Here is a 27,270-nt window from a genome sequence, read left to right as displayed (position 1 = left end):
TCGTCCTTTTGCTTCTTTTTTTTCCCCTACCGTTCGGTGATCCCTTCTTGTCCCCTCCTTTGGTGAGTTGTCTCCTCGATGCCCTGTTGACCCTGTATGCCTTGCCCTGGGGCATCCTGTTGCAACTTTTCCCATATGTGGTGAATTACCCTGCTAACCAGGGATGTGTGTATTGCCAGTCTTATATTCCTTCGTGTACGCCGTTCCTGGTGCCTGGTGCCCGCTGCAAATACTGGCCGACAACACCATCGGTCAATCGTCTCGGCTTTGTGATTTAGTACCCAAGAGACACTTCATCTCGGACGACCTGCAAATAATTACTCGCAGTTCGAGTACATAACCTGAATACCACTGCTTCGATCGGACGCTTCCTGGAATGGCTTCTACCATGGCCGCAAATGCAACCAGCGTACATAACGTGAGTGGAGAGGGTTCCATACTTCGATCGGATCGGGTGGAGCTGGAGATGGAACTAACATGGTCAAACTAGGTACGATCGAGCCGGGCTTCTAACATGAGTTCATCCGGGATGAACAGTGACCGCACGCGCGGATCTCACCACAATGTGGGCAAGGGTTTCGGCGTTGGCAAGACCAGCTGGAACAGCAACATCTGGGGTGACTCGAACCTGAGTGGTGGCTTTGATGGTAAGTTTTCGTTTGAAGTTTGTCTTGAAGGAGGATCAGGGCTGACGGGGAATGTTAGACCCACATATCGGCGAGAGTGCCTTTGAAGGAAAGTCAGGGTCGGGTTCCCTATTGTCTTCTTCGGAGTCTGATGGCTGGACTGGACGATCCAACCTTCCATGGAGCACCGTAAACCCGACTTCGTTGTCAATGCAGAGCCGCGGTATGGCAACCTCGCCCATCCAAACGCGCGGCAATGACCGTACCGCTGCTGGTATGAATGAGACAGGCGATGGTTCATCGTACTTTGCCTTGCCGCGTACCTCTGGGATTGGCACCTCCGCTGGGACCGTGAGCCACCGGCCCTATCTGAACACTAGTTCCGAAGGTGTTTCTCCGTCGGGTGACGGCATGTCATTTGGTGGATTCCACGGCCTTCGCAACGGTGACAACCGACGGCAGATAAACTCTGGCCTGGCTGGCAGTCCGGTGGGCACCGGATTCCCCATGAAGCAGGGATTTTCGGGTCCTCTGGAAGGATCACGATCGGATGAGATGGCCAACCAAATGGGCATGGGCTCTTTCGCCTCGGGCATTCCCGACACCGTCTCCCCGCCGCAAGCCCGGAGCTCGCTCTCTCACGTATCCCACAATTCCGCTTCTTTTGCACCTCAACGACCCACCCACTCTGCCCATCCTTCTTTCTATTCCGACAACCACAGCATTGATGGTCGATACGGCAGTGGCTCCATTGATCTCAGCGCGGGATTCAACAAACTTCAACTCAACGATGCCGGCTTCGGCAATGCAGCTCAGCGACCCCCATACATCCCGCACGCCTCGTTTGATGGATCTTTCCCTCGCACCAAGTACCAGAACAACGATGATGCTAGCTACCAGACATTGGGTAACTACGCGGCAGAGGGTGCGCCCGACATGCATCTTTATCATGCCCGGGCTCGTGGTGCTGACACCGGCTCTATCTCTCCATCAGACTACGCGCGCATGGACAGTCCGCTCTACCCAGGCGTGGATACCCCAGCGCAGTACCGACAATCTGGAAATCTTATTTCTGAAACCCAGGCTGCAGCCTTTGAGCGTAGATTGAGAAACTTCCAGGAGCAAGAACTGGCGCAAGCTCCGAACAACAGTCTCCCTCGCATGCAATACCCTCAATCTTACGACTACTCCGGCTACCAAACGGCACGGCTGAATGCTCTCTCTGGATTTTACCCCATGGCTCACCTGGGCGGACTAAGTGCCGCGGCTCTGGTCTCTCGAGCGCACCGTGATAATGATCCAGCACAAGTTGTTCGCAGCCCCCTCCTCGAAGAGTTCCGGGCCAACAGCAAGGGCAACAAGCGTTACGAACTAAAGGTAAGCTTTCAACATCTTGTTTGTTTTGTGCTCTTCTAACTATGATAGGACATCTACAACCACGTTGTTGAGTTCAGCGGTGATCAGCACGGCTCGCGATTTATTCAGCAGAAGCTGGAGACTGCCAACAGTGACGAGAAGGAGCAGGTCTTCCGAGAGATCCAGCCGAACTGCCTGCAGCTGATGACGGATGTCTTTGGCAACTACGTTGTGCAGAAGCTGTTCGAGCACGGAAACCAGACACAAAAGAAGATCCTGGCGAACCAGATGCGGGGCCATGTGCTGGCTCTGTCGACTCAGATGTATGGATGTCGCGTGGTCCAAAAAGTTTGTTTCTCTACTCCTCTGCTATCGCACCCCAGTACTGACTTGCCCAGGCACTCGAGCACATTCTGACCGACCAGCAAGCTGCCATGGTGAAGGAGTTGGAGAACCATGTTCTCAAGTGTGTACGGGACCAGAACGGTAACCATGTGATCCAAAAGGCCATCGAGCGAGTCCCCTCGCAATACGTGCAATTCATCATCAATGCCTTCCGAGGCCAGGTGAACCGCCTTGCTGCACACCCGTACGGCTGCCGTGTCATTCAGAGAATGCTGGAGCACTGTGAGGAAATAGACCGTGAATCCATTCTGGCTGAGCTCCATGCTTGCACGTCCAACCTCATCCCTGACCAGTTCGGCAACTACGTGATCCAGCACGTCATCGAGAATGGCGAGGAAAAGGACCGATTGCGCATGGTTGTCATTGTCATGTCTCAGCTTCTGGCCTATTCCAAGCACAAGTTCGCTAGCAACGTGGTCGAGAAGAGCATTGAATTTGGCGAGGAAAGTCAGCGTCACCACATCATCTCGACTCTGACCTCTCCCAACGAACGCGGCGAGAGTCCATTGCTTGGTCTCATGCGTGACCAATATGGGAACTATGTAATTCGTAAGATGCCCTCGATTTTCCCTTCGCCTTGCGGAGTTGGCATGCTAATTGTTCAACAGAGAAGGTCCTCGGTCAGCTGAAGGGCACCGAGCGGGAAGCTCTTATTGAGGAGATCAAGCCACTGCTGAGCCAGCTGAAGAAGTTCAGCTATGGCAAACAGATTGTAGCGATCGAGAAGCTCATCTTTGACCCCAACTCCCCGGTTACTGGTCCTCTACCTCACACCACCTCGACCACCCCTCCGAACTCGCATAAGTCCTCTCCCCAGCCCTCCAAGCGCACAATCCCCACTATGGAGCAGCCTCGGGCCCCGTTCGTCGGCACGGCCCCGCCCACCCCTCCGCCGACGGACAACCAGGGCACAGTCGACAGCTCTCTCGAGTCCAAGGGCCTTGCCAAAAGCACTGTGGCCTCGGTTTCCAGTCCCGAGACGGGTAACGCCGGTGTTCCCGTCCCGGTCGACGTCACCAGTGCCCACTAATTCCTTGCACACATCCTTGCCTGCCCACATAATTCTTCTAATCCCCCGATCTGAGTCGAGTCTTTCTTGTCTTCTATCTAATAAGGGCGTATACATACAGGGGATCTCTCCGGCGGGTTATACGAGTCACCCGAGTCTATGTGTTTGTTTGTTTTTCCCTTGACCATGGCTTGATGGCGCAATAATAGGGGGCCTTGAATGCTTTTATCTTTATTTTCATGTGTTGATCTCGGACCTGTTGAATCTTTGTCTCTTTTTTTTCCTTCTTTTTTCCACTATTATTTTGTTTATTTTTTTTTCTTTGTTATTCTTACGATTGTGTTTGTTTCCCTTTTTCTCTGCCAATGCTTCTCGCTTCTGTGGTACGAGGATCAATCTCTCTATGTGGAATTCGGCGTCTGTGTTTTACGGGGTCACCGGGCGGGAAATAGGATATTCGCTCTTCACGATCTTCAGCATAGGACATGGGAGAAATTCGGCACAAATGGGGAAAAGCAATACTGGGAGAGAAACCACTTGCAGGGCCCAGTGTCCTGCTAGCGGGTGGTAGCATCTCTCTCCCCTTCGGGTATACAGTTACCTTCGCATGAAGAGTGTTGCTGGTGTGTGCCCCTGGACTGGTCTGGAGAGATGTTTTCTCTTCGCTGTGATGTACTATCCAATGCATTTATGGGTGTTTTATGTTTAGCTGGTGCAAGACAGATTCGCGTAGCTCTTTTAATTCATCCATGGATGGATCGTCCGGTAATCTATATCACGTGGAAACCCATGTGTCAGGTGACTGTAGATTATCAGGTGACCTCTATCGCATCGCCGCATATCGCATTTCTTGCATTTTGATCAAAGGCAGTCAACAGCGTTTGCGGAACTGCAGCTGTTATACATTCCTCAATTCTTATATTATCCCTGCCATATCTAGCTCATCCATCCCATCAGTGCATCGCCACCAGTAACCCAACAAAGAAAAGCAAAGCAAGCTCCCGGAGCCACCACTCTTCACAACCATCAGCACCACCTTCAACAACCTCCAACCCAGACCCCTCCCAACCTCGCCGTTCACCCACTTTATACCACCCACAATACCCACAATCTACAATCTACAACCCAAATATATTACAATGTCCTCAAACGTGGGCCTCTCCACCCCAAGAGGAAGCGGCACCTCCGGCTACGTCCAGCGCAACACAGCCTTCATCAAACCGCGCAACGCAGGCTACGGCGCGCCCTACCCACCAGTCTCCGGCGCAAATTCCAGCATCGCCGCCGACCGCCCGTTCAAGCAACGGCTTCCCGACAAGCAGATCCTCGAGCATGACCGGCGGCGCGCGATCGAGGTGCAGGTTATGGAGGAGCGGGATAGACTCGAGGAGGAGAATGAGCGGATTGAAGAGGAGCAGAAGGCCCACAACAAAAAGAATACCAAGTCTTCTTCTAAGTCCAAGGATGCGGATGCAGCTGCAGACGCAGACGCAGATGCTAGTCAGCACGTCCTGTCCGAGGAGGAAATCGACGAGCGGTGCGACGCGCTGCGCCGCAAACTTGTCGCCGAGCTCGAGGCTGATATGGCCGATGATGCTGAGGCCGGTGGTGCTGAGGGCGGCCGGAGCCGCAGGAAGCCGTTGCCCAAGGATCGCAGGCAGCTTAAGTCGTATCAGGTGCATGAGTTGGCTGAGGCAAAGATCGAGGAGACGGAGCGGTTGCGCAAGGCTTTGAAGATTCGCGAGGATCGGGAGACGGGGGAGATTTCGAGTGGGAGGGCTTTTGATCGACGGGACTAAACTTTTTCTCTTCTTTTTTCTCTTTCTTTTTCTGTTCATGTCTCGTGTCTTCCATTTGGTCACTCTTCATGGCTCCAAAATGACTAGACTCGGTGACTTCAGTATGGCGTTGCGGATTGGGCTTGTTGGGTTGCATCTACATGGCACTGTACTTTCTTTTTTCATCTTTCTTTCCAAGCTCTATTGTACACAAGGAAACGTGGTCACGCATATGGATATCATGATTCATCTATACAAAAGACAACAAAGACACATGATCTATAGACAAAGAAAACAGTTCTAAGCAACAAACCTCTCAATCACCCAGCCCTCCCTCGAATCCTTCTTCTGCACAACCTTCTTCGCAGGCAACGGCCATCCCGTACCCCCCGCATCGCCCACCAACGCCGGCACAACCCAGCAAGAGCGACGCGGCGGCACTCCATCCAGAAGCTCCGTCTTCCCAATCGGCTTCCCATACTCGATAAGCGGGGTATCATGAGCGAGAGCTGAGAGCTGCAGGGCACTGGGGGCGCCGAGCGGGAACATCCGGATCTTGGGGGTGTGATCCGCAGAAACGACGGAAGCAGCAGACTGCTGCAGATGCGAGTAGACAATGTAGGGGGGCATTTCCTTGGGCGAGAGTTTGGCGAGCACAGAAGACGGGTGCACAAAGACGGCGCGGTCGACCAGATCGTGGACGGGCCCGTCGCGCGAGCGGAATAATGTCAGGTAGGGGACGTCGATGGCGCGGCGCGGGGTGCGCGGGATCTCGGGCGGGACGGGGGCCAGGTCGGCGCGGATGGCGATGTGGTCGATGAACCCGGCTGTGACGATCTGCTTCAGCGCCTTGAGCTGCTTTGCGGAGGGCTCGGGTAGGCGTGCTGTGTAGGCGGGGACCAGGCCTGGGTTGTTGGAGCGCACGATATCGGTGAGTTGGCTGCGTAGCTGGGTTGCTTCTTTGAAGGCCTTGGCGCGCAGGAACATCTGCTCACTGAAGGCGTCGCCGTCGGAGGCGTAGGCGTATGCGCAGATTGCGGAGAGGTATTTCAGGGCGTCTGAAGTGTCGTCGTGCTTGCTGAAGAGTCGGTGTGCACGGGCGTGGTCCTTGGAGCGTTGCTCGCGTTGTGTGTCTTCGAGCCGGTCCGCGTTGGTGTAGACCCTTTCGTCCTCGCTGTCGTCCTCGTCATCCTTGTTTTTGGATGATGAAGTCGTGATGGTGATATCGGCCTGGTTCTCGGGTACGAACAAATCTCCCACGGCGAGGGCCGCCACGAGGGCAATGACATACGGCATGCAGCCATGCTGGTGGCCGATATAGAGCATTTTGCCGAACCGGGGAGAGAGCGGGTATGTCGAAAGACGGCGGCCAATCTGTGTCACTTGGCCGTCGCCCGAGAGCGCACCGAGGTTCTTCAGCAGCTTCTCTGCCTTGGCAAGTCCTTGTCGGCTTGGGGGCGTGGGGAACGGGAAGTTGATCACGTTGTGGAGACCCATGCTCTTCATCTGCAAGACGACTCCCTCAATGGGGGTGCGCAGGATCTCCGGATCGGTATACTCGGCCAACTCGCCCTCATACACCGCCGAGGAGTACAGGCGATAGCAGTGACCAGGACCTGTTCGACCGGCTCGACCGGCTCGTTGGTTGGCACTGGCCTTGCTAATCCACCCAACCTGGAAGCTCTGGACGCCCGTGAACAAATCGAATTGTTTCTCCTTGGCGCGTCCGCAGTCAAAGACGTACTTGATGCCGGGAATTGTCAGTGATGTCTCGGCGACGTTGGTGGCGAGGATGATCAGTCGCGAATTCTCTGGCGGCGGTTCGAACACTTTCATCTGTTCTTTGGTGGGCAGTTGCGAGTAGAGAGGCAAGACGTGAACCCGTGTCGACGAGTCCATGGCATCCTCGCCGATATCGAACTCCTCGTCCTCTTCCTCGTCATCCAGTCCGGTGATTTCCACATCGCTGTCGTCGTAGTCGTCATCCGCACCCGTGTTGTTCATTTCTGTGCCACCAAACTCCAGATCCTCTGCCTCCAGGGGTGCATCGTTGGCGGATATCTGCACCTTCGCCTGAGTGGTGTCGGCTCGCTGGGTGGGTTTAAAGGCCTGCTTCAGCCGCTTGGAGAGATGCCGGATCTCATTTTGTCCAGTCAAGAACACCAGCATTCCGCCGGGAGGAAGTTTGCGATGACCTCGCGAGACCTTGCGGAACGCGTCCTCGACGTAGTCACGATGCGTGCGACGGGCGAAATGGACGCTGACGGGGTACTGGCGACCTTCCGCCTGGACCAAGGGAGGCGGTCCCTGGCGAAAGAGACTTGCGTTTTGTGTAAAGTCTGAAATGCGCAGAGTGGCAGACATAATAATGACTTTCAGGGGTGTGACGGACGGGTCTTCTTTGCTCATTAACTTGCGCAGATCGACGATACGGCTGACCATGCCAATCAGAATATCTGTGTTCACGCTCCGCTCATGCGCTTCGTCGATGAGCAGGATGGAGTATTTGCGGAGAGCAAAGTCATCTGCGATCTCTCGCAGCAGGATACCATCGGTCATGAACTTGATGGCGGTCTTCTTAGATACGGTCGTCTCGAACCGAATTTGATACGAGACCTGATCGGCATATTGACCCAGCTCCTGAGACACGCGATTCGCCATACTCACAGCCGCAACTCGGCGAGGCTGTGTGACACCGATCAGGCCCGGATTGGGGCTGTCAGGGTGACCATAGCCAGCTTCAAAGAGGAACTGTGGCAGCTGAGTTGTCTTTCCGCTACCCGTAGCACCCCAGATAACCACCGTGGGGTTGTTGTGAATTGCCTCCATGATCTTTTGTTCTTCGCCAACGACTGGAAGCCCCATACGGGCACTCTGAATCTCCTCTGAGCGGCTGACGGGAACACTGAAAGCTTTTCGGTTGGGATCGCCCTGAGTCACTTGGAGTTCTTGGGGCAGGGGCTCTTCTTCAGCGACTGTGTTTTTTGCTGGCTTTGGAGGGGGTACAAATGCTTGCTCTTGCTCGGTGACAATTGGGCCGGAGGTGGGCTTGAAGCCGACAGCATCGTTGATTTGTTGTACTGCCCAAGACTTGAAGGCCGACTGACGAGGCTTGATTTTAGACGGTTCATCACCGTCTTCCTCATCTGAATCGTTCTCTTCATCTTCTGATGTATCTTCTGATGTATCTTCGGATGTTTGGTCGTCGGAGTCTTCTGAACCTTCGCCTTCAGAACCCTCACTGGCCTCGTTTTCTGACTGATCCGACTCATTGTCTTGTTCACTCTCATTTGCCTCGTCATCATCCGACCCAAAACCTTCCCACGGAACTTCTTTTACAGGTGGCGGTGCCGGCTTCGCAGCACGCTTGCGTTTTTTTATTAACGGAAATCCGTCGGGCCCTACTTCGAGCGGTCGTTTCAATCCGCTTCCCATGGATGCTTGATCGGGCTGTGGCTTCGGCGCCGGTTCCGGGTCCGTCGCGGGGTCGGATGCTTTCAGCTTGAGGTCAGATTCGTCTGTCTCATCTCCGGAGAGATCGGGCGCGGAGACATCTTGTGGCGTGGGAATAGCACTCGGTGTGGGTTGGTGGTGGTCGTCGTGTCTCTTGCGCTTGCCCAATTCCTTGGAGCTCTGCAGGCCGGAAGTATCGACACTGGAATTGGCCAGTTTCTTGAGGAGCTCGAGGTTCTCTTCTTTCTTCAGTTTATTTTCCTGCACAGGATATTAGAGGTCTTGTATTCTTTTTGGGCGGTTGTTGCTCTCGCACGTACAATATACTTGTCCAGGCGTTTCTGCTTTTTTGAGGACACATGGGAATGCGGCTCTCGCAGCTCCTCCCGCAACTTCTGCCTCCGAGCCTCTTTCTCATCTTTGGACACGGGCTGAAGCTCTGGGACATTGGTGTCCACCGGGGCAGCAGGCTCCTTCTGCCGGTGCTTTTGCTTTCGTTGACGGGGTGTGAATTTCGGCATCGTGTGCAAGCACAGACACCCTGACCAGAAAAATAAGAAAAGCACAAGTGACAGTAGAATCAGCAGTAGCAGCGCATCCTCTCGCCGGGAAAAAATCGAGGCAATTGAAAAGGCGGTGGAGTACTGCCGATCCACAGTGGGGAATCGCGCCCTGACCGCCTTCAAAAGAAGCCAAAGCAAAGCATCGCGGGGTGAGACCCCCATTCCTCCAATCTCTGTGGATAGACAAAAGAAACCATGGTCGAGTCTTTCGACATCAATGCACTGCAAGAATCTCTTGCTCTCCCATTTCCCGTCCCAACAAAACAAGTTGCGGGGTTGGTCAATGGCGTCAAAACAGAAGTGTTGGTCATGAGCTTTAGCGATAAGATCATGGTCACCATTTCGCAAGGGGGGCGATTGGCACACTGGGTTCGTTCTGGTCAAATTTATGTGTAATGTCCTATTTCTAACTATCTCCAGCTGCATGTCCCGCTCGAGAACCGCAATCCGGGGACAGATGGCTTGCACACCATCTCCGAGGGTGCCGATGATAGTCTCTTGCCCCTCAGTGGATTGACGGCGACATCTTTACTTGGGGGCCATGCCCCTGGACAGGATACAGTGGGCCAACTGCTTGCCCGCCAAATCGGGTCTGCCATTGCCACCAAGACGCCTGGTGAAAACCGATTGCTTGTCGTTGGGTTGGGTCTTGGCACTGCAACTACAGATCGAGATGCGTTTTTTGCTGTGGTCGACCTCGTTTTGCAGTGCATCTAATGTATCTGAAAAGCTGCGATCATATCTGGACGGCAAGAAAAGAAAACAAAGCAAATATCCCGCCTCTGCTTGGCTGATCTTTGAATTGGCGAAGAGCATCTGGTGCCGATTCAATTTGTCTTGTGTGGTTGCACATTGCAATGAAATGTGACCCGAGAACCCCAATCTTCACGTTTCTTGAAAACAGCACCGGTGTCATTCCATTTGGTATGGCAGAGAGGATGGAAGCTGATGAGATCGATGAACCCGGTGCGTCTCTCAGCAGGCTTTCGAAAACTCAGCCTACTGCACGGACTCGACAGTCTGCAATGGATCGCTGATGTTCTATGGTGGTACAGGCCCTTACGCCATTGTGATCAGGTACTCCCGAACCACGAGACGAGCGCTCAATGCATGGGCAAAAGCAGAGGTGGACCGAAGAGCAGCCAGGTTCGCTGCAAGGCCCTATGGCTGGGAATGAGAAACTGTCTACCAGATATCCTGGAATATAGCAGTATGCAATGCGTCATGCTGGTATTAATATTCGTGGAAATATGTTCCCTCTATTATAATCATAGTCTAAAAACCCGGGTATATTGCTGAAATCCCCATTTGGGCTCTTATTTACCAAAAACCTTGAAGCGGTTCTCGATGGGCGCAAACGACTTATCCGCGGGCTCCGAAGCGGGCAGACCAAAGACCAGCTGGGCATCCAGCTTCCAGGACGCAGGCAGGTCCCAGGTCTTGGTGATCTGCTCATCCACCAGGGGGCTGTAGTGCTGCAGGTTGGCACCGAAGCCTTCGGATTCCAGGGCGACCCAGACTGTTGGTAGTTAGCTTCAGATTCAAAGCCCCAAAAAGCGGAAGACAGAAAATAAGAGAAAAAGAACATACCAAGGTACTGCGACATGGCATTCGACTCCTGAGCAAAAGGATCGAACTTGTCGGCGTAAATAGCAAACTTCTCCTTGATGGGAGCAAGGCTGTCGTAGTCGACGAAGAACAGAACCTGAAAGAAACACACAATCAGCATTCATCATGAATCATCCTCCCATGGATATTTGCCCCACGGTAAACGGGAAACAGTCAGAAAAGACAGGCACCACGCACAGTTCCATAAGCAGCACGGAAAGCATTCAGCTTGGGCTTCGTGCTGTTCTCAAACATCTCCCTCGGGACGCGACCAGCAGTCACCAGACCCTCGAGGGCATTAATGGCAATATCCCACACCTTCTGGTGCTCCTCCTTCAACAAGAGAACCACCCGCGAGGTCTGGGTGTTGAAAGAGCTGGGGACGTGCAGGACCGAGTCCTGGACAATGCGCTCAATGGCATCGTCGGAGATGGGGCTCTCGCCCTTGAGGCCGTAGTAGGTGCGACGGGACTTGACCAGCTCGAAGAGCGTGGAGGTGGCGGGGTTCTTGAATTCGGCGGTGGAGCCCATGATGGATTGACGAGGTTGGGGTGAAGATGGGGTGGTTATGAGAGGTGAGTGTTCAAGTCAATCGGATTGTGGACTTGGAGGATTGTGAAATTGGAATTGGAATTGAATTGAATGGACTGCCGGTGGAGGGGTTTATATAGCAAAAAAAAAAAAAAAATAGAATGGCGCCCCCACTGCAATTGTGTCCTCGGCAATTGAGGCGTTTAAGCCCGACGGCTTCGTGGTTCACCCGACACGATTCATGCTTGTCAATCAGAAAGCATTCGGCAGGCACCGAGTGTTGGCGTAGTCAGCGGAAGTCGGGGGGAATCAACTTGGGAATGGATTATTAACCCCGGGGCCGGCTTAGTCGTGTCTGACCAAAGCACTCCAGAATTGTGCGGAATAGCCCCGAAGGGTCAACTCGCGATATTCTACACCTACGGGTCTAGAGAACATGATTAAAATAGAAGAGGCCATGAAAATATGATATGTCTATATCTATATCTATAAAATATAGAAAAGAATATGTCAGATCTATTATGTTGCAGGGGTCTGCAAATTATATAGATCGGCCGAGTACTAAGATTAGCATGGCCTGGAGCCCGCCCACGCTCAAATACTCGACGATCCTGCGATTGGTCCACGGCAGGTTGTCCGTGCCTGGCACCGTGACTGACCATCTCCGAACGATGGATTGAACTCGCGGCGAATCGCTGAACCGGAAATCCTCATCATCGTTGTACCCGGACAGATTGACTCCGGTCCAGCCGCCAAAGAGCGCCAGCGCGCCCGCTTGGTCTGCGTGGCTTAGGTATTCGTCCCGGAAACTGCCTCCCCAGAGCTTGTAGAGCACGTCCATATATTCGTGGGCGATAGCATATCGCTCGCCATTGGGGATCTGCTCTTTGAGACCGTGGTTCCGTGCCGCGCTATCCAAATAAGAGGTGACAATGTTCCATGCGATCCGACCTTCACTTAGATGGTCGACAGTCGAGAGTCTGCGGGCGAGCGCATAGGGTTTCTCGTAGGTGGGGCTGGCCGTGACTCCAAACACTAGATTCTTTGTGACTGCGGCCATGGCGGGCACGAGATAGAGCAGGTCATTTACGGGAATTGAGGCCCGGATGCGAGGGCTGGCTCGATGTTGGCCGGCCCCTTGTACACATCGTACGGACCCAAGGTGTCGGCGATGCACATGGCATGGAAGTTGGCTTTGTCCAGCAACTGGGCTAGATCTGTCCAGAAAGAGAGCTTCTTATACCGGTCTGTCTTGTTGCGAGGATGCTTCCATAGTCCTGGGGCCAAATGGCCAGGGGTGTTCATCACGAAGGCATTTAGGATGAACTCCTTGGTGACATTGCCATTTTTGCCAGTAGATGAATGATGGGGTTCTGCCATTTTGGTTATTTTCCCTTGGGGTAGCTGACCAGACTCGAGGGTGTCGATGCGGCAGAAGAGTTCTTGAAGACACGTCGGCGACCGCAGTCCATTTTGTCCCCATCCTCCACCATCCACTTGCCGAACAAGAAAACAATTGTGATTCCACTGAGTATGGTGACATCGACTTATCAAGGTAATTTCATGGCATCTCGGGCGAGAGACCACAGTGGAGTTTAGCCGTTTTGCACTGAGGATGCGTCGCCATCGCCAGCGCAGGGCACGCAATCCGCGCAGCGAATCTCCCCATCGCACGCCAATGCGCAACGACCATTTCGCAGCTGTCGATAGCTTCCTACTGTGTCACACAGCATTTGATTCACTCAGGCACTCGTTCTCGGCCTGATTCCGCATAACGCAATTACGGATACAGACGATGCGAGACGCGATAACCACATGGCGAATCTGATTGAAGCACAACCCTCCGATAGCTCTCCACATTCTCCAAAATGCCGTTAAGCAAGAAAAAAAAAGTTAAGATATGATAGTCTCTGCTCATATCCGCTCATATCCCGGTCTTCATTTAAGCCGTCTAACTGCCCACCCAGAGAGCCAGCGTCTGCTTGCAATTCGACACATCCACCATGTCTAACCAGATAGACACCTCCAAGCTGGCTCTGATCCCCCAAGGATCAGCCTATGGCTTGCTCATTGGGCTGGGCGTGCTCTTCTGCGGCGTGATTCTGATTGCTGTGCGCGTCCAGAAGGCCTATCTCTCCGAAGATTCGGGCAAATCGGAGATGTTCCTCGTGGCCAATCGATCCGTAGGAACAGGGTTAACGGCATCGGCGGTGTTTTCATCGTGGATGTGGATCAATGAGACGGTGCTGGCCGCGGCCATGTGCTACCGTTATGGACTGGCAGTTCCTCTGGTATGTGGTCTCGACTAGATCAATTGATGGACTATAAGAAGTGAAATACTGACGACTTTTCAGTGGTGGGGATCAGGCCTCTGCTTCCAGATTGCACTGATGGCCGCTCTGGGAGTGATGGCCAAAATCAGAGTCCCCTATGCCTACACGTCGCTGGAGATCATCCGCATGCGATATGGCAAGATCGGGCATCTGGTCTTTATTGTGCTGAACCTCACCAATAACGTCTTTGGGTGCGCCTCGATGATCATGACGGGCTCGCAGCTGATATATGGTGTTTCGGGAATGAACTTTGTTGCGGCTACAATTCTGATTCCTTTGGGAGGTGAGTGCTTTTATACTCCCTGAGTATCCACTATTTACTAAACCCTCTAGTGGTCTTGTACACTGCGGTGGGTGGTCTCAAGGCCACTTTCCTCACGGACTTTCTTCACACGGCTATTGCCTTGATCCTTATCATCTACTTCACCATTTCCGTCCTGACTCATTCGGCGGTCGGGGGACTGGGTGGTCTCTATGACAAGGTTGCGGCCACGGCGGGCGAGAATTATGTCCCTGGAAACTACCTGGGCTCTCTGCTCACGTTCAAATCCAAGGGTGCTATTATTTGGGGATTGATTTTAAAATTTGGTAATCTGGCCCTTGTGGTCATGGTAAGTACCGAAATCGAGTATCAGTGTTGCTCTAGACTGTGGTTTTCTTGCTAACCTGCCATCAACCAGGATACTGCATTCTGGCAGAAATCATTTGCAACTGAAGTCAAGGCAACTGTGCCCGGATATAACATTGCTGCAATTGCTGTGTTTGGTATTCCCTGGGGACTGGGAACCGTCATTGGCCTGACAGCTCGGGCTTTGCATAATACCCCGATTTTCCCAACATTCCCCGGTTCCCTGACCGACGCTGAGGTTAGCATGGGCATGGTAATGCCATACACGCTTAAAGCACTTCTTGGTGACGGCGGAATTATCGCATTTTTCTTCCTGCTGTTCATGGCTCTGACCAGCACGGTGTCATCGTCGATGATCGCCGTCAGCAGCATTCTGTCCTATGACTTGTACAAGACGTACTTGAACCCCAAAGTATCCGACAAGAAGCTTGTGCACGTTAGCCATCTGACGGTGGTCATCCACGGTGTGTTCATTACAGGTATCTCCATTGCCATGAACTACGGAGGCGCCAACATGACTTGGATCAACTACTTGCGGCCGGTGATCTCCTGCCCCGGGATTATTCCCTTAATCCTCACATTATTCTGGTCACGTCAAACCAGACTGGCGGCAATTTTGTCACCCGTGCTTGGCTTCTTCACCGGTCTAGCTATTTGGCTAGCCACAGCGAAGTCCATGTACGGCGCTGTCAGCATTGAGACCACCTCAAACGAATACCCGGCTCTGTATGCAGCCATTGGATCATTCTTCACCCCAGCTCTCTACTCGGTGATTCTTTCGCTATACAAGCCGCACAAATTCGACTGGCGAGAGTTCCTCCGCATCGAAATTGCAGACTCCGCGCACCTGCACACAGCGTCCGACACATCGACCCTCAACGAAAGCAGCGAGGAAGAACAAAAGGACGACCAGAAAATGGCCCCAAGCTCTGTCAAGCCCGTCCCCGAAAACCCCCGCCCCGAAAGCACCAATACCAAAGACCTAGAACACGTGGGTGGAGTCGGCGAGAAGACCCTAGCGAGCACCCCTGCACCCGTCTCATCCTCGTCCACCCAGCTCAGTCTTGACGACATCCAGCACCCGTTTGACGAGACCACTCTGCGCGAGCTGTACTGGTGGCTGAAGATCGCCTTGATTGTGTTTGTCGTCGTGGTGCTAGTCACCTTTGTTGCCTGGCCGCTGCCACTCTATCGGAATTATATCTTCACCAAGTCGTTCTTCTCGGGGTGGACCACCGTGGCAATCATCTGGCAGTTCGGAGCATTTGGCGCCGTGGTGATTTTCCCGCTCTACGACGGACGCCGAGAAATCATAACCGGGGCGAGAGGGGTGTGGAAATCATCGCGAGAGTTTCTGAGTATGAAAACCCGCGGTTGAGCCCTGGAGAGTTTTCTTTTGGTTTTCTATAGATAGAATACACAGATGCATACAATTAGACGCTCAGATCTTTTTTGATCCTTTCATCGGTGCCAGGGAAGGGGGTCCGAGGGTCGATCGAGATCCTACCAGAGACCTGGTTCAGCATCACGATGCACACAGCATCATCAGCAGTGTGCTCGCCACCGACATCATTGATCGACGACGCGGAATCGTTTCGGGAAGGATTCTCCTATACCCCGCATCACGCCATTCTTCTGAAGTTATCCAGGGATCTTGTTAGTCTTGTCGCTCTCAGTTGCCAATTGCTATAAGAAGGGATGTGGGAATGGGGGGAAATTAACAGATCTACATTCACTCTCCACCCTGAAGCCCTAACCATCTCAAAGATATTCAGCAACTCTTCCCATTTCCCTTTCTTATTTATTTATTTCTCTTTTCATTTCTCTGTTATTTATTTTCACAATCCATCAGCATGTCGACCCCAATCCCGGCTAACAACTTATACCTGGGCCAAGCGCGCGCCAGCCCCAGTGTCCAAGATTGCATGACCATCTATGACAAATGGGCCGCCACCTATAACGACGAAGTAGGCAACGAAGCCCAAAACTACGTGGCACCTGTGCTCGTCGCCCAAGCCGCCATCAACTTCAAATCCCCGACGGGTCCCGCCAACCGCGTGATCCTCGATGCCGGCTGCGGGACCGGGCTGGTGGGCCAGGCGCTGGGCATCGGAGGCGCCAAAGCCATCGACGGGCTGGACCTGTCACCCGCGATGCTGGACATTGCCCGGCAGACAGGCCTGTACCGCGAGCTGGCGCAAGCAGACCTGAACCGGCCGATCGACAAGCCGGCCGGCACGTACGATGTCGTCGTGTGCGTGGGCACGTTCACACTCGGCCATGTGGGCCCGGACCCGGCGCTGAGGGAACTGGTGCGCGTCACGAAGACCGGTGGCATTGTTGTTGCCACGATCCTGGAGGAGATCTGGATTTCTGGCGGGTTCAAGGCTGAGGTGGAGAAGTTGAGGGCGGAGCGCTTGGTGGCTGTGGTCGCCGATGAGCTTATAGACTATGTAAAGGGCCACGGCGACAAAGCGGTGCTGCTTATCCTAGAGAAGATCCCTTGCGCCTGAACGACTCGGAACGACTTGGATGACACTCCCAAAGCGACAATGTTTTCAACACCCGTGCGACTTTTCTTTCACCCCACAGGCGACATCTCACGTTCTCAACAACTACATCCCCCCCAGGCGGCAACTTTTCAACAGCCCTAGCGACTTCTTTTCAACAATACTCCAGTGCGGCTCCGTGAAAGCAGGTAAAACTCTCGGATCAAATGTAATTACATTCAGGCAGCCGGAAACAGTTGCAGAGTCATGGCACTGATTATATCCATGATCCAAAATAAGCAATGATGCTTTTTTTTATCAAACTCCAGTGGATATAGAACTGAATAGATCTTGGATGGTGGCTTGTATCTGTTATGGTAGCCCATGTTCACTCACTCTACAACCCTGAACAAAAGAGGCATCCACTTTGTTGATTAGGTTGACCATACTTAAACTGGTGGGTAGCTTGGATCTTTTCTCCGTGGATCAGATGAAATTGTCTGGTCTAAGAGATCTGGAGTGCACGCATCAACGCTCTAATGACTGTCCACTGTTGTCACAAATCTGTGTGTACTGCAGAAGGACGCAATGGGTCCAGATTGACTCGTCACAGGGTATTCGAGTCTTTACTCTCTAAGTCGAATATAAAGATATCCAACGCATAGATATCCAGAACTTCATACTGTACCTTGACACGTCAGAGACTTCTTCCCACCCGTTTGATTTTTTTTAACTCCTGTTTTATGGTATGTTACTTGATTTTTGATTGAATTTCCCCCTTTTGTTCAAACCAAGCGACCCTGACTCAAGCACCGCGCCTGGCAATGCGTGGCCCCTAGGGGAATTTGGGGGCGACCAGGCAGATCGCCATTTGGCTTCGTAGGGCTGAGATAGAATCGGCGCAAGGGTGAACTTTGTGTGGGCGGTTGATATATGCTTTCAAATGCATCTTGTGAAGTATGTCAAAATTTAATCCAGAAAACGATGTCAATATGTGCAGTGAAAATGAAATGCTAGCACCCTCGGATCTATCCATCGGATCCGATCTATGAGTATGTTTTGAATGTTATTTCCTTGTTTTCGTGGCTCTGCGTTTTCTTGCCGAGTATATGGGGACCCTGTGTTGAGCATGGATAACTAAAATTTGCGACAGACTTTTTTGAATTTTTTTCTGTGTTGAGGTCAATTTACATTTACTTTTTGGCAATGAAGCAGCTTCTGCCACGGATTATAACTATGATGCAAGATGAGGACAGGAAGCTTGAAATGATTATGGATGTTCAATGCTCGCCTGTAATGTTAAATCCTACCTTGGTATCTTTTGCAATCTACATATAACCCTTTGAGTCCACTTTAAAAAATAGAGCCTTCAAAATATATAGCGTCAGTCTTTAATTCAGTAAACAGTAATAGTCTCGATGTTATAGATCTGAGGGGTCACGTGAGTCCGTTGTGTTGACAGACAGGGGCGACTGGAAGAAACATCAACCCATCAACTAATGCGTGCTTGGAAGGGCGCTATGGAATCATCAAATTGACAGCCTCTCTTGATTGTGGTGGATCACGCTTGCTGGATCGTGCCGCAAGCTATTTGTGGACAAATCTCACCTTGCTTGCATCTCACTCCAAACAACTTCCACTTGAGCCGTCCAACAAACACTTCTCTTGAACCTTTCATTCCCACTCTCCCATCATCCTTCTTATCTCTTGTAACCTTGGGTCTTTTTCTCTTTTTCTAAGATGGACCTAGACGATTTGGATGATCCTGCGCTCAAGGCTGCTATCGAAGCCTCACTCCAAGACGTGCAGATCCGCACCAACAGTGGAGACCTCTCGTCTCGAAATCCCCAGGGCCGTGGTGGTTTCGTGGATCTGACTGCAGATTCAGACAACGATTCAGAAGTGCAAGAGCTCTTCCCCAAGTCTAAGTCCGTTGTTGGCTCAGAGACCGATAACGAAGCTGAGCAAGAAGGGGAAGACGAAGAGCTCAAGCGCGCACTCGCTCTCTCTATGGAGGGAATTACACAGAAAGATGACGTTTCTGAAGTGTCTCCTGTTACTGCAGTATCTCCAACTACATCTTCTATCTTCCAGGGGAAATCTAAACCATCCACATCACTTGGGATTTTTGGGTTGAACCGGAAACAAATGGAAGAAGAGCGCCTTGCACGTCTTGCAAAACGCAAAGCCGAGAATGGTGTCTCACCCCCACCATCCCAACCAGCTTTAAAAGCACCCAAGCTCGACCTTCCTCAGCGAGCCCACTCGGCCACCTCAAATTCTTCCTTTGGCGCTTCATCCCAGACAGTGGGACCTCTGGGAAACGTTTGCAACCACCCTGCAACAAATTCCCCACAAACAAACATTCGTCCAACTTCTATCCCGGTCATTCAATGGCCTTTTGGAGCAGTCAAGAAGACTGTTGTTCCTAAATTCCCCCGACAAGGCAATGACATCACCGTCGAAGAAGTGCTCCAACGGCATGACTTGGAGCTTGCTGTTCTGAGCTCATTTTTGTGGGACATGGAGTGGCTTTTTTCCAAACTGGAAACACGAAAAACCAGGTTTCTGCTGGTCATGCAGGCAAAGGATCAATTGACGGTGAGACACCCCCCAACCCTCTTTAAGTATTGGCCAGAAACTGATAGGTGGAAGAAAAACCAATATAAGCAAGAGACTGCCGATATGCCGAACCTGCGGCTCTGCTTCCCACCGATGGACGGGCAAGTAAACTGCATGCACTCAAAGCTGATGCTACTTTTTCATCCTGGTTATCTTCGAATCGCAGTGCCTACGGCCAATCTCACTTCAACCGACTGGGGGAGAACAACCTCATGGAGAATGTGAGTATATTTCCACATATTCTTATTCGAAATGCTAATGTAACTGTTTTTAGAGCGTGTTTCTTATTGATCTTCCCAAGAAGACCCAAGACGGCCCGGATGACTCGACAGATTTCTACGAAGACCTGGTCTACTTTCTCAGAGCATCCACGGTTGACGAAGGGGTTATTGCCAAGTTGGACAACTTCGATTTCAGCAAAACTGCACGTTACGCATTCGTCCACACCATGTAAGTTGATTTGGCCCCTTGAAATAGAAACATGTTAATGATTGCGCAGTGGCGGAGCCACTAACCCCGGAGAGTCATGGAGACGAACGGGGTACAGTGGTCTTGGCCGGGCTGTCACTCGCTTGGGTCTACGTTCGTTTTCACCAATTAACATCGATTTCATAGTAAGTGGCTGCTCATCCAACTGCACCTAGTGTTAATATCACTGATGCAATATCCCAGACTTCATCCGTTGGTTCCCTGAACGATGGGTTTCTGCGAGCCATCTACCTCGCCTGCAAAGGTAGCCTCTAACATCGCTCTGTCTGATAGGTCTTCTTAATGTACCTCTAACCTGTGCTAGGCGACGACGGACTCACCGAGTACAACATGCGCAATACCAGGGCCTCGGCCGCCAGAAACCAGCCCGAAACTCAGAAGGAAATGATGCTAAATATCAGCCAGGAATGGCGCAGCCGTTTCCACGTCTACTTCCCGTCTGACAGCACCGTGCGGTCCTCCCACACCAGACCCGAGTTGACGGCGGGTACGATTTGTTTCCAGTCGAAGTGGTGGGAGGGCGAGAAGTTTCCGCGGCATGTCATGAGAGACTGTGAAAGCGAGCGGGGGGTCTTGATGCATAACAAGGTTAGTTTCACTCCTGTTTGTCTTTATCTTCTCCCTGTTCTTTTTCGACTCTGTTTTGTATCTCGGCTGATGTCTAGCAGATCATTTTCGTCTGGCCCTCTGAGCCCATCATGATGCCCAATGACACCCAGTGTAAGGGGTGGGCCTATGTCGGGAGTGCAAATCTCTCAGAAAGTGCCTGGTGCGTATTCTCCGTCTGTCATATATTTCTCTACTCCACCATTTTTCAACTATCGACCCATGAAACTATTCACTGACGAATCATCTTGATCCAACAGGGGCCGTCTGGTCAAAGACCGAGCAACCGGCCAGCCCAAGATGAACTGCCGCAACTGGGAATGCGGCGTAATAGTCCCCGTCACAAACCCAACCCCTTCTGCAAACGAGGCTCAGCGGCAGAGGCAGCAACAGAGCGAAGAGCTGAAAAACGACCAGGCACCACATGATCTGCCCCAGAGAGAACCCAAGCCGGGACATCTCCCCGCGGAAATCTTCAGGGATATAGTCCCCGTTCCGATGAATCTGCCAGCTGCCGAGTTGAGGGATGGTCGTGAGCCGTGGTTCTTTATGGGCTGATTGACTGATGTCAACCATCTTGTTTGAGTGTACAGTCAACATACAATTAACTTTTTTTTTTTTTTTCGAAGAAAGATTCAGCTACAATGTCATCGAGTATGAGGACTCCACCCAGGTACTCTTATCTGGTCTCTTGGGTAATCTTCTAATACGAGCACTGGATTCGGATTCGGTCGTTGTAGGCTCTTAGACCGAGAGGACAATATTAATATCAACATAGATTAATCGATTATCCAACTAAACTGTACGGTTGTAGATTGTATGTACTTGTGTTCGCGTTCTGTCTTTTTCTTTCATCTGTCTTTTCTATTTTCTTCGTCGATGCTTGCCTCCTCCAAGGTGAAGCAAGACTCGTCAGTGTCAACATCAGAAATGTGCGCGCTCGAATCTGCACGGGCACCCGCCACACACGCTCCATGTAAATGCATATTAAAAGAGAATAACAAGAAATAGAAATAGATAGAGGAAATGGGAAAGGGGAAAAAAAGGCAAGTAGAAAGGAAATAAAACTTTTTAATCACTCGACTTCTTCTTCCCCTTGAACGGGCTCTTCACAGCCTCGATCAACAGACCCAACAAGCCAAACACATAGCCCATGCCGAAGCTCCAGCCACGGACACGGACGGTGTAAATGAAGAAGTAGACGAGCATCCAGTTGATGATGACAAAGGCAAGGAAGATGCCGAAGCAGCGCCACTTATCACCGGCATGGACATTGAGGTTCTGCATGTACTCGGAGCCATCAGAGTAAGGACAGTACTGGCAGTCCTTGGTGGCATCGGGGTCGTGGAGGTATCCAGCGCGAGCGAAGTTGCGAACAAAGTCGCCGGCGTAGGCGTTGCAGGTGTAGCCCGGGGGCGGGTCGAAGTGGGTGGCTTCCTGGGGCGCGCACTTGATCTGGACGGGCGGGAGGATGGCAGAGAGCACGCCGCGCAGCCACCAGGTCACCGGGTTGACGTAGTACATCCAGTACTTCCAGAAGACCGGGTAGGCGGCGTAGGGGCGGACGATGCCGTTGAACAGGTTGACCATGACGAAGAAGAAGGGCAGCATGTTGGAGATGACCGTGAACGAGGGCGCGAACGCGCAGATCCACTGGCCCCACGAGGCCTGGAACAGGAAGAATAGCATCGACATCAGGAACACGTAGCCCGCTGTTGACGAGTCCGTCGGCAGTCCTACCGGGTAGTACCACAGCACCCAGTAGATCAGGGCTGTGACGATGGCGGCGGGGATCTCGCAGACGATGTTGGCCGTGCAGAAGGCGACCCAGCCGTAGATGCGCGAGGGGTACTCGCGCGCTTCCCAGAGGGCGCGGTTGATGTAGAACTTGGGCACGATCGAGTTCATGATAATGGGCGGGATCAGGATGATCAGGAACACCGAGAACATGCGGTCCTGCATGCTGGCCACCGTGGTGGGCAACATCCAGAAAGTGAAGCCGTTGAAGATACCGATGATCACGCTGACGAACAACTTGCCGTAGTAGTACGACGGGTCGCGCCAGTAGTTGAGGAACAGCCGCTTGATGAGCAACTCGGTCTGCACCGAGGTTGGCGCCGCGAACTCGTACTGCGAGCCGCCCGCCTCTTCGACGGGGACTTTGCTGCGCTCCGTCTTGATGCGCTCGATCTCCTCCAGCATTGCCCGGTTCTCGTCCGAGTTGCGCCACTCCTCGTTCCAGTCCACCTGCTTGCCGTCTCGGTGCGTGGCCTTGGCCGCCGTTTCCAGAATGAACTCGGCAACGTTTTTGCTCGGCGGGCACTCGAATCCGCGTTTTCCGAAGTACTTGGTCACCGCCGATCCGTCCTTGCCGACGGGTCCGAAGTAGAAGGTGTTGCCACCCGGGTTGAGCGCCAGGATCATGTCGAACTGCTGGATCAGCATCGACGACGGCTGGTGGATCGTGCAGACGATGGCCTGGCCTGCCTGCGACAGCTTCTTGAGGAATCGCACGATGGAAAAGGCAGCTTGGCTGTCAAGACCACTGGTAGGCTCGTCGAGGAAGAGAAGAAGACTAGGCTTGGCCGCCAGCTCCACACCGATGGTGACTCGCTTCTTCTGCTCGACGTTGAGGGAGCCAATAATGGCGTCCTGGATATCCTCAAGCTCCAACAAGTTAATGATCCGGTCGACATACTCGATCTTCTCTTGGCGCGAAACCTCACGCGGCTGGCGGAGGATCGCCGAGAACTCAAAGGCTTCCCGGATGGTCGAAGTGTTGTCGTGCAGGTCCATTTGCTCACAGAAACCAGTTCCCCGTTGGAAATCAGGTCCCAGCGGGTGACCATCAACGAGCATGCTTCCACTGACGACACCCATCTTCTGGCGCTGTGCCAGGGTGTTGAGCAACGTCGTCTTCCCGGCGCCCGATGCGCCCATCAGCGCAATCATGACTCCGGGTTTAGCAAAACCGTTAACATCGTTCAGGAGCTTCCGTGTTCCATTGCCGTAGGGGACCGTGTACTCGACGTTCGACCAGGTGAAGCACCGTTCGCTGGAGGAAAGGCGGTTGAAGGCTGTCTCGTTATCCGATGATGATCCATCCCCGCGGGCCAGAGCTGCATTGTCATCTGGCTTGGCCACCTTCTCTTCGTCGTTTGTTTCTTTCGGCTGGCTGGCGAGCTTCTTGCTGCGGTTGGACTTCTTGAAGACCAGTGCACCACCGCCACCACCAACGAACGAGAGGACCTCGGCCGCGACGACAGTGACCAGGATGTACAGCACAGTGAAGGCGATGATCACACCAAAGTTCCGCCACAAGTGATCCCGGGTGCTACAAAAGAATTAGTTTCAAGTACAAAGAGATAGTAAAAGTTGGACAGGGCACTCACAATTCAAAGTTGGCCTTCAGGTACTGCGCTCCAGGGACAGACGTGCTGCCCAATTGAGATCCAGTCAAAGCGCAGCCCTGGTATTTCGGGTCGACGCCAGGGCCCTGGGGCACCAGCTGCGAGGGGTTACAGTGCATGAGACGATCGGAGAACTCGTTGGCCAAGACCGCCTCATAGCTGTACGAGATGGGGTTGACATAGAAAAGCCATCCAAACCAAATCGAGTCGTGGACCAAAGTTTGCTTGGGAATGACATAGCCGACGTACAGAATGAGCAGGTTCAGGGCAATACCGGCGAAACGGACGGCATCATCGATGGTGGGCGAAAGTGCAGCGAACATCCTGTACAGCGAGGTGATACAGAAGGTGGTCGTGTACACGAACAGGAAGTAGATGAAGAACTTGGAAGCAGTCACATCCAGACCTGTCATGAAGTAAACAATGATGGTGAATGGTACGACCATGCAGAAAATGGCCGGAAAGTCCACCACCACACGGGCGATCGAGACAGCAGATGGGCGGTAGAAGGCGTAGTCCTTGTGCCGGGCGACGATACCACGGCCAGACACCGCGGGCATCAGTTCAGTCAACTGCAGCCAACCCAGGAACAAAAGCGAGAAGAACAAGGCACCGCCACGCGAGAAGGCGCCGCTTGTATCCATGGATTCTCCGTAGAACAGCGAGGCGACAATCAGACCATTGGAAATAATGATGAAGTACTTGGTGTAGAGAGACGTCTTGTCACCCCAGAGCAGCCAGAACTCGCGCTGGACGCAAGCCATGACCTGGCGCACCAGAGAGACAGTATAGGGGGAATTTTTGGAAACCGTTTTGCTCTTGGACTGGGCAACCGTGGTCTCGAACCGGCGGGTGTCCTCCTGCTCAGTGTCTTGAAGGCGCTTCTCATAGCTGCAGACGTCGCCCCAGATGTGCTCATAGGAACTGCTCTTCCTGAAGACTTCCTCAAGCTCCTCGGCGGTCTTGGGAGTAGATGCTTCGCGACCGGGCTGGAACTGGCGGGCATTGGGGTCACAGAGCGAAGTCAAGAAATCAGCAGTGGTCGACTGCTCGGGGCAGTCGAATCCCAGGTTGACAAAGTACTCTCGCGCCTGGTTCGCGGGGCCTTGGTAGAGCATGCGGCCATTGTCAATCACCATCACCTTATCCATGAGCTCATAAATGCTCTCCCCGGCCTGGTACAAGGTAACAAACGTAGTGCGCTTGCTCACATCGGTCATGATGCGCAGCGATTTGGCGTAGTCCAGGGCGGTGCTGGCGTCGAGACCACGCGTCGAGTTATCCCAGCAAACCACCGAAGACTTGGTGGCCAGGGTCTCGGCGATACTGACACGCTTCCGCTCACCACCAGACACACCGCGGACGTATTCGTTACCGACAAAAGTGTTCCGGGTGTGGCCGATGCCGAACATTTTCAGCAGGGCATCGATAATGATGGGAATACTATCACGGTCATGTTTGCGGGTCTTGTTGATAAGAGAGAACTTCAGAGTCTGCCAAACCGTGAGCGCCGGGAAGTGCTGGTCGTCCTCCGGGTTGTAGTTCACTTCGCCACGGAAGTGTCGGTTCTGGTCCTCAGCCGAGAGACCACCATAGCTGACTTCACCGTTGACCCCGGCAAAGGCATCGCGGTTATTCGCGATCGCCTTGAGGAAAGTCGTACACCCGGCGCCAGGGCGGCCCAGCACCAGCATCATTTCACCCTCGCGCACGGCGCCACTGAAGTCATGGATCAGATCCCGAATCGGCGGCTTCTTCCCAAAACGAAGCTGCGGCACAAATCGGCACACGATGTTGTACAGATCCGGGCCGAAGGTGCCCACAACGGCATGGGGCAGCGTGCGCACGAACGAGGCACCAGTCTCCACGCCCTGCACGGTCAGGTTCTTGAACACCACCCCGATCCTTTTCGCGGGCTCTCCAGCAGTGGTGCGGCGCTCCAGGTGGCCGCCCAGCAGGAATTCGCCGAGATCAAAATCGCTTTCCACCTCGGTATTGGACGAGGCCTCGTCGCCCTTTTCCTCGTCTCGAGGCTGGCTGGCGCGCGACTTGAACCGACTGGCGGTCTTGCTGGTGGCCGATCGGGTCTGGCTGAGTCGGGTCAATTCCCGGCGCATTTCCTCCAGATCCTCCATCGCCCCGCGGCGAGAAACGGGCTCCCCCTGTTCCTGCTCGCCCCACCGGCCGCCATCGAGGCTATCCTGGGACGAGCTCAAGGTGGAAGAGGCGGTCGATGTCGGATTCACCGGAGCTTCGGTCTGCTGATTAATCTCCTCCCTCTTGGGAGACCGTTCGGACTGGGGCTCCATGGCGCGGTGGTCGGCGTCCATGTCGCCACTGCTCGGGGGGGGGGTTCTACCTAAATGCTCTCCGGTGGGATATTAGGGAGGTAGAACTTAAGAGACAGGTGTATTGAACCAATTGGGGTATATACAACTAGTAAAGAAGGACGAGAACAAGGAAAAAAAGAAGGAAAGAGGAAAGAGGGTAAAGGAATGGGGGGCGAAGGATGATAATTTCTGATACTTTTAAGTACTTAAGTACGCAAACGCCATTAACTCCGGATGGATTTGTCAGGCGCTAAAACGGCATCGGGTAATCCACGGAGGAGCTCTGGTGGAGAATGCATTGTATGAGTCAAACTGATTCACACATTTTTTTTTTCTTTCGGAGATAGCGCCGGCGTTTAGTTTGTCAGCCCAAGTTGAGATTCATTTTGGCACGTTCTATGTTCTACTGCCCTCCCTAGGTAAGATTTGGCTTGGCGGTTGGATTAGCAATCATGGACATTCAAATATGAACTAGTAATTCTGAATAATTCAAAGTATTGGTCACATCCTGGCGGAATATTGATTCCTATCGCCTTGGGGGATTACATATGTACAGCCAGTGGGGATCTGCGGCATTCATATTCCGCCATTAATCATCCCAAGGCTTGAATCAGACTAACAGCCCGATCAGCCTCCAAGCCCCGCCGGGCTGATTCAAACTCCGACAACCGAAGACTTTTTTTTTCTTTTGCCCGATCCCGGGTTCGGTATTTTCCAGAGATTGCCGAATGCGGTATGTATACACGGCGGATCCCGCAGACAGTGTTTTATATAGGGATTATTAAGTGGCACAGGCACAGGTGGGCTGCAGGGTCCTCGGTCTAGACACGTTCACCGTTTGTTTATGTACGTTGTGATACATCAGCTTGGCATAAGATCTGACTGCCTTTTATACTATTTAAGTGATTCCTCCGACATACTGCCGGTGACCGGAACATACCAGCGAGGTGTTTATCTGCTGATAGCAGCAAGGACTAAATAACCAAGAATAAAAATGATATAGCATCAGCCTGCGACTTTGTATAAATAATATA

At 52.8% G+C, this 27,270-nt stretch overlaps 10 protein-coding genes across 10 annotated transcripts; 6 read left to right on the top strand and 4 right to left on the bottom strand.

The window, feature by feature from the left end:
- Positions 1-376: 376 nt before the first annotated feature.
- Positions 377-3,417, top strand: NUU61_007238 (mRNA-binding protein PUF3; the record flags this gene model as incomplete). The annotated part of the gene is made up of 6 exons (XM_056657763.1): positions 377-418; positions 491-647; positions 706-2,003; positions 2,052-2,330; positions 2,381-2,936; positions 2,996-3,417. 6 exons carry the CDS (start codon positions 377-379, stop codon positions 3,415-3,417), a joined length of 2,754 nt encoding a protein of 917 aa, XP_056510563.1.
- Positions 3,418-4,535: 1,118 nt separating this feature from the next.
- cwc21 (U2-type spliceosomal complex subunit CWC21) lies at positions 4,536-5,195 on the top strand (the record flags this gene model as incomplete). The annotated part of the gene is made up of 1 exon (XM_056657762.1): positions 4,536-5,195. One exon carries the CDS (start codon positions 4,536-4,538, stop codon positions 5,193-5,195), a length of 660 nt encoding a protein of 219 aa, XP_056510562.1.
- A 279-nt stretch (positions 5,196-5,474) lies between these two features.
- On the bottom strand, positions 5,475-9,148 carry NUU61_007236 (ATP-dependent RNA helicase ECM16; the record flags this gene model as incomplete). The annotated part of the gene is made up of 2 exons (XM_056657761.1): positions 5,475-8,888; positions 8,948-9,148. 2 exons carry the CDS (start codon positions 9,146-9,148, stop codon positions 5,475-5,477), a joined length of 3,615 nt encoding a protein of 1,204 aa, XP_056510561.1.
- A 237-nt stretch (positions 9,149-9,385) lies between these two features.
- On the top strand, positions 9,386-9,907 carry NUU61_007235 (uncharacterized protein; the record flags this gene model as incomplete). The annotated part of the gene is made up of 2 exons (XM_056657760.1): positions 9,386-9,559; positions 9,611-9,907. 2 exons carry the CDS (start codon positions 9,386-9,388, stop codon positions 9,905-9,907), a joined length of 471 nt encoding a protein of 156 aa, XP_056510560.1.
- Positions 9,908-10,506: 599 nt separating this feature from the next.
- NUU61_007234 (uncharacterized protein) lies at positions 10,507-11,329 on the bottom strand (the record flags this gene model as incomplete). The annotated part of the gene is made up of 3 exons (XM_056657759.1): positions 10,507-10,709; positions 10,781-10,895; positions 10,997-11,329. 3 exons carry the CDS (start codon positions 11,327-11,329, stop codon positions 10,507-10,509), a joined length of 651 nt encoding a protein of 216 aa, XP_056510559.1.
- Positions 11,330-11,870: 541 nt separating this feature from the next.
- On the bottom strand, positions 11,871-12,709 carry NUU61_007233 (xenobiotic compound monooxygenase DszA family; the record flags this gene model as incomplete). The annotated part of the gene is made up of 2 exons (XM_056657758.1): positions 11,871-12,444; positions 12,483-12,709. The coding sequence occupies 2 exons, from the start codon at positions 12,707-12,709 to the stop codon at positions 11,871-11,873; spliced, it is 801 nt and encodes a 266-aa protein (XP_056510558.1).
- A 623-nt stretch (positions 12,710-13,332) lies between these two features.
- Positions 13,333-15,668, top strand: NUU61_007232 (sodium:solute symporter family protein; the record flags this gene model as incomplete). The annotated part of the gene is made up of 4 exons (XM_056657757.1): positions 13,333-13,620; positions 13,684-13,945; positions 13,996-14,273; positions 14,343-15,668. 4 exons carry the CDS (start codon positions 13,333-13,335, stop codon positions 15,666-15,668), a joined length of 2,154 nt encoding a protein of 717 aa, XP_056510557.1.
- Positions 15,669-16,143: 475 nt separating this feature from the next.
- Positions 16,144-16,803, top strand: NUU61_007231 (class I SAM-dependent DNA methyltransferase; the record flags this gene model as incomplete). The annotated part of the gene is made up of 1 exon (XM_056657756.1): positions 16,144-16,803. One exon carries the CDS (start codon positions 16,144-16,146, stop codon positions 16,801-16,803), a length of 660 nt encoding a protein of 219 aa, XP_056510556.1.
- Positions 16,804-18,519: 1,716 nt separating this feature from the next.
- NUU61_007230 (uncharacterized protein) lies at positions 18,520-21,054 on the top strand (the record flags this gene model as incomplete). The annotated part of the gene is made up of 9 exons (XM_056657755.1): positions 18,520-19,380; positions 19,435-19,502; positions 19,568-19,622; positions 19,676-19,851; positions 19,901-20,015; positions 20,074-20,134; positions 20,195-20,478; positions 20,559-20,659; positions 20,757-21,054. The coding sequence occupies 9 exons, from the start codon at positions 18,520-18,522 to the stop codon at positions 21,052-21,054; spliced, it is 2,019 nt and encodes a 672-aa protein (XP_056510555.1).
- A 513-nt stretch (positions 21,055-21,567) lies between these two features.
- On the bottom strand, positions 21,568-26,260 carry atrF (ABC drug exporter AtrF; the record flags this gene model as incomplete). The annotated part of the gene is made up of 2 exons (XM_056657754.1): positions 21,568-23,830; positions 23,889-26,260. Coding segments are annotated over 2 exons (4,635 nt in total), but the record flags the coding sequence as incomplete, so codon positions are not given.
- Positions 26,261-27,270: the final 1,010 nt, after the last annotated feature.

The sequence above is a fragment of the Penicillium alfredii genome (genome assembly GCF_028826965.1).
Source record: "Penicillium alfredii strain IBT 34128 chromosome Unknown utg000009l_segment0_segment0, whole genome shotgun sequence".
NCBI lineage: Eukaryota > Fungi > Ascomycota > Eurotiomycetes > Eurotiales > Aspergillaceae > Penicillium > Penicillium alfredii.
This window is presented reverse-complemented; position numbering and strand designations above follow the sequence as displayed.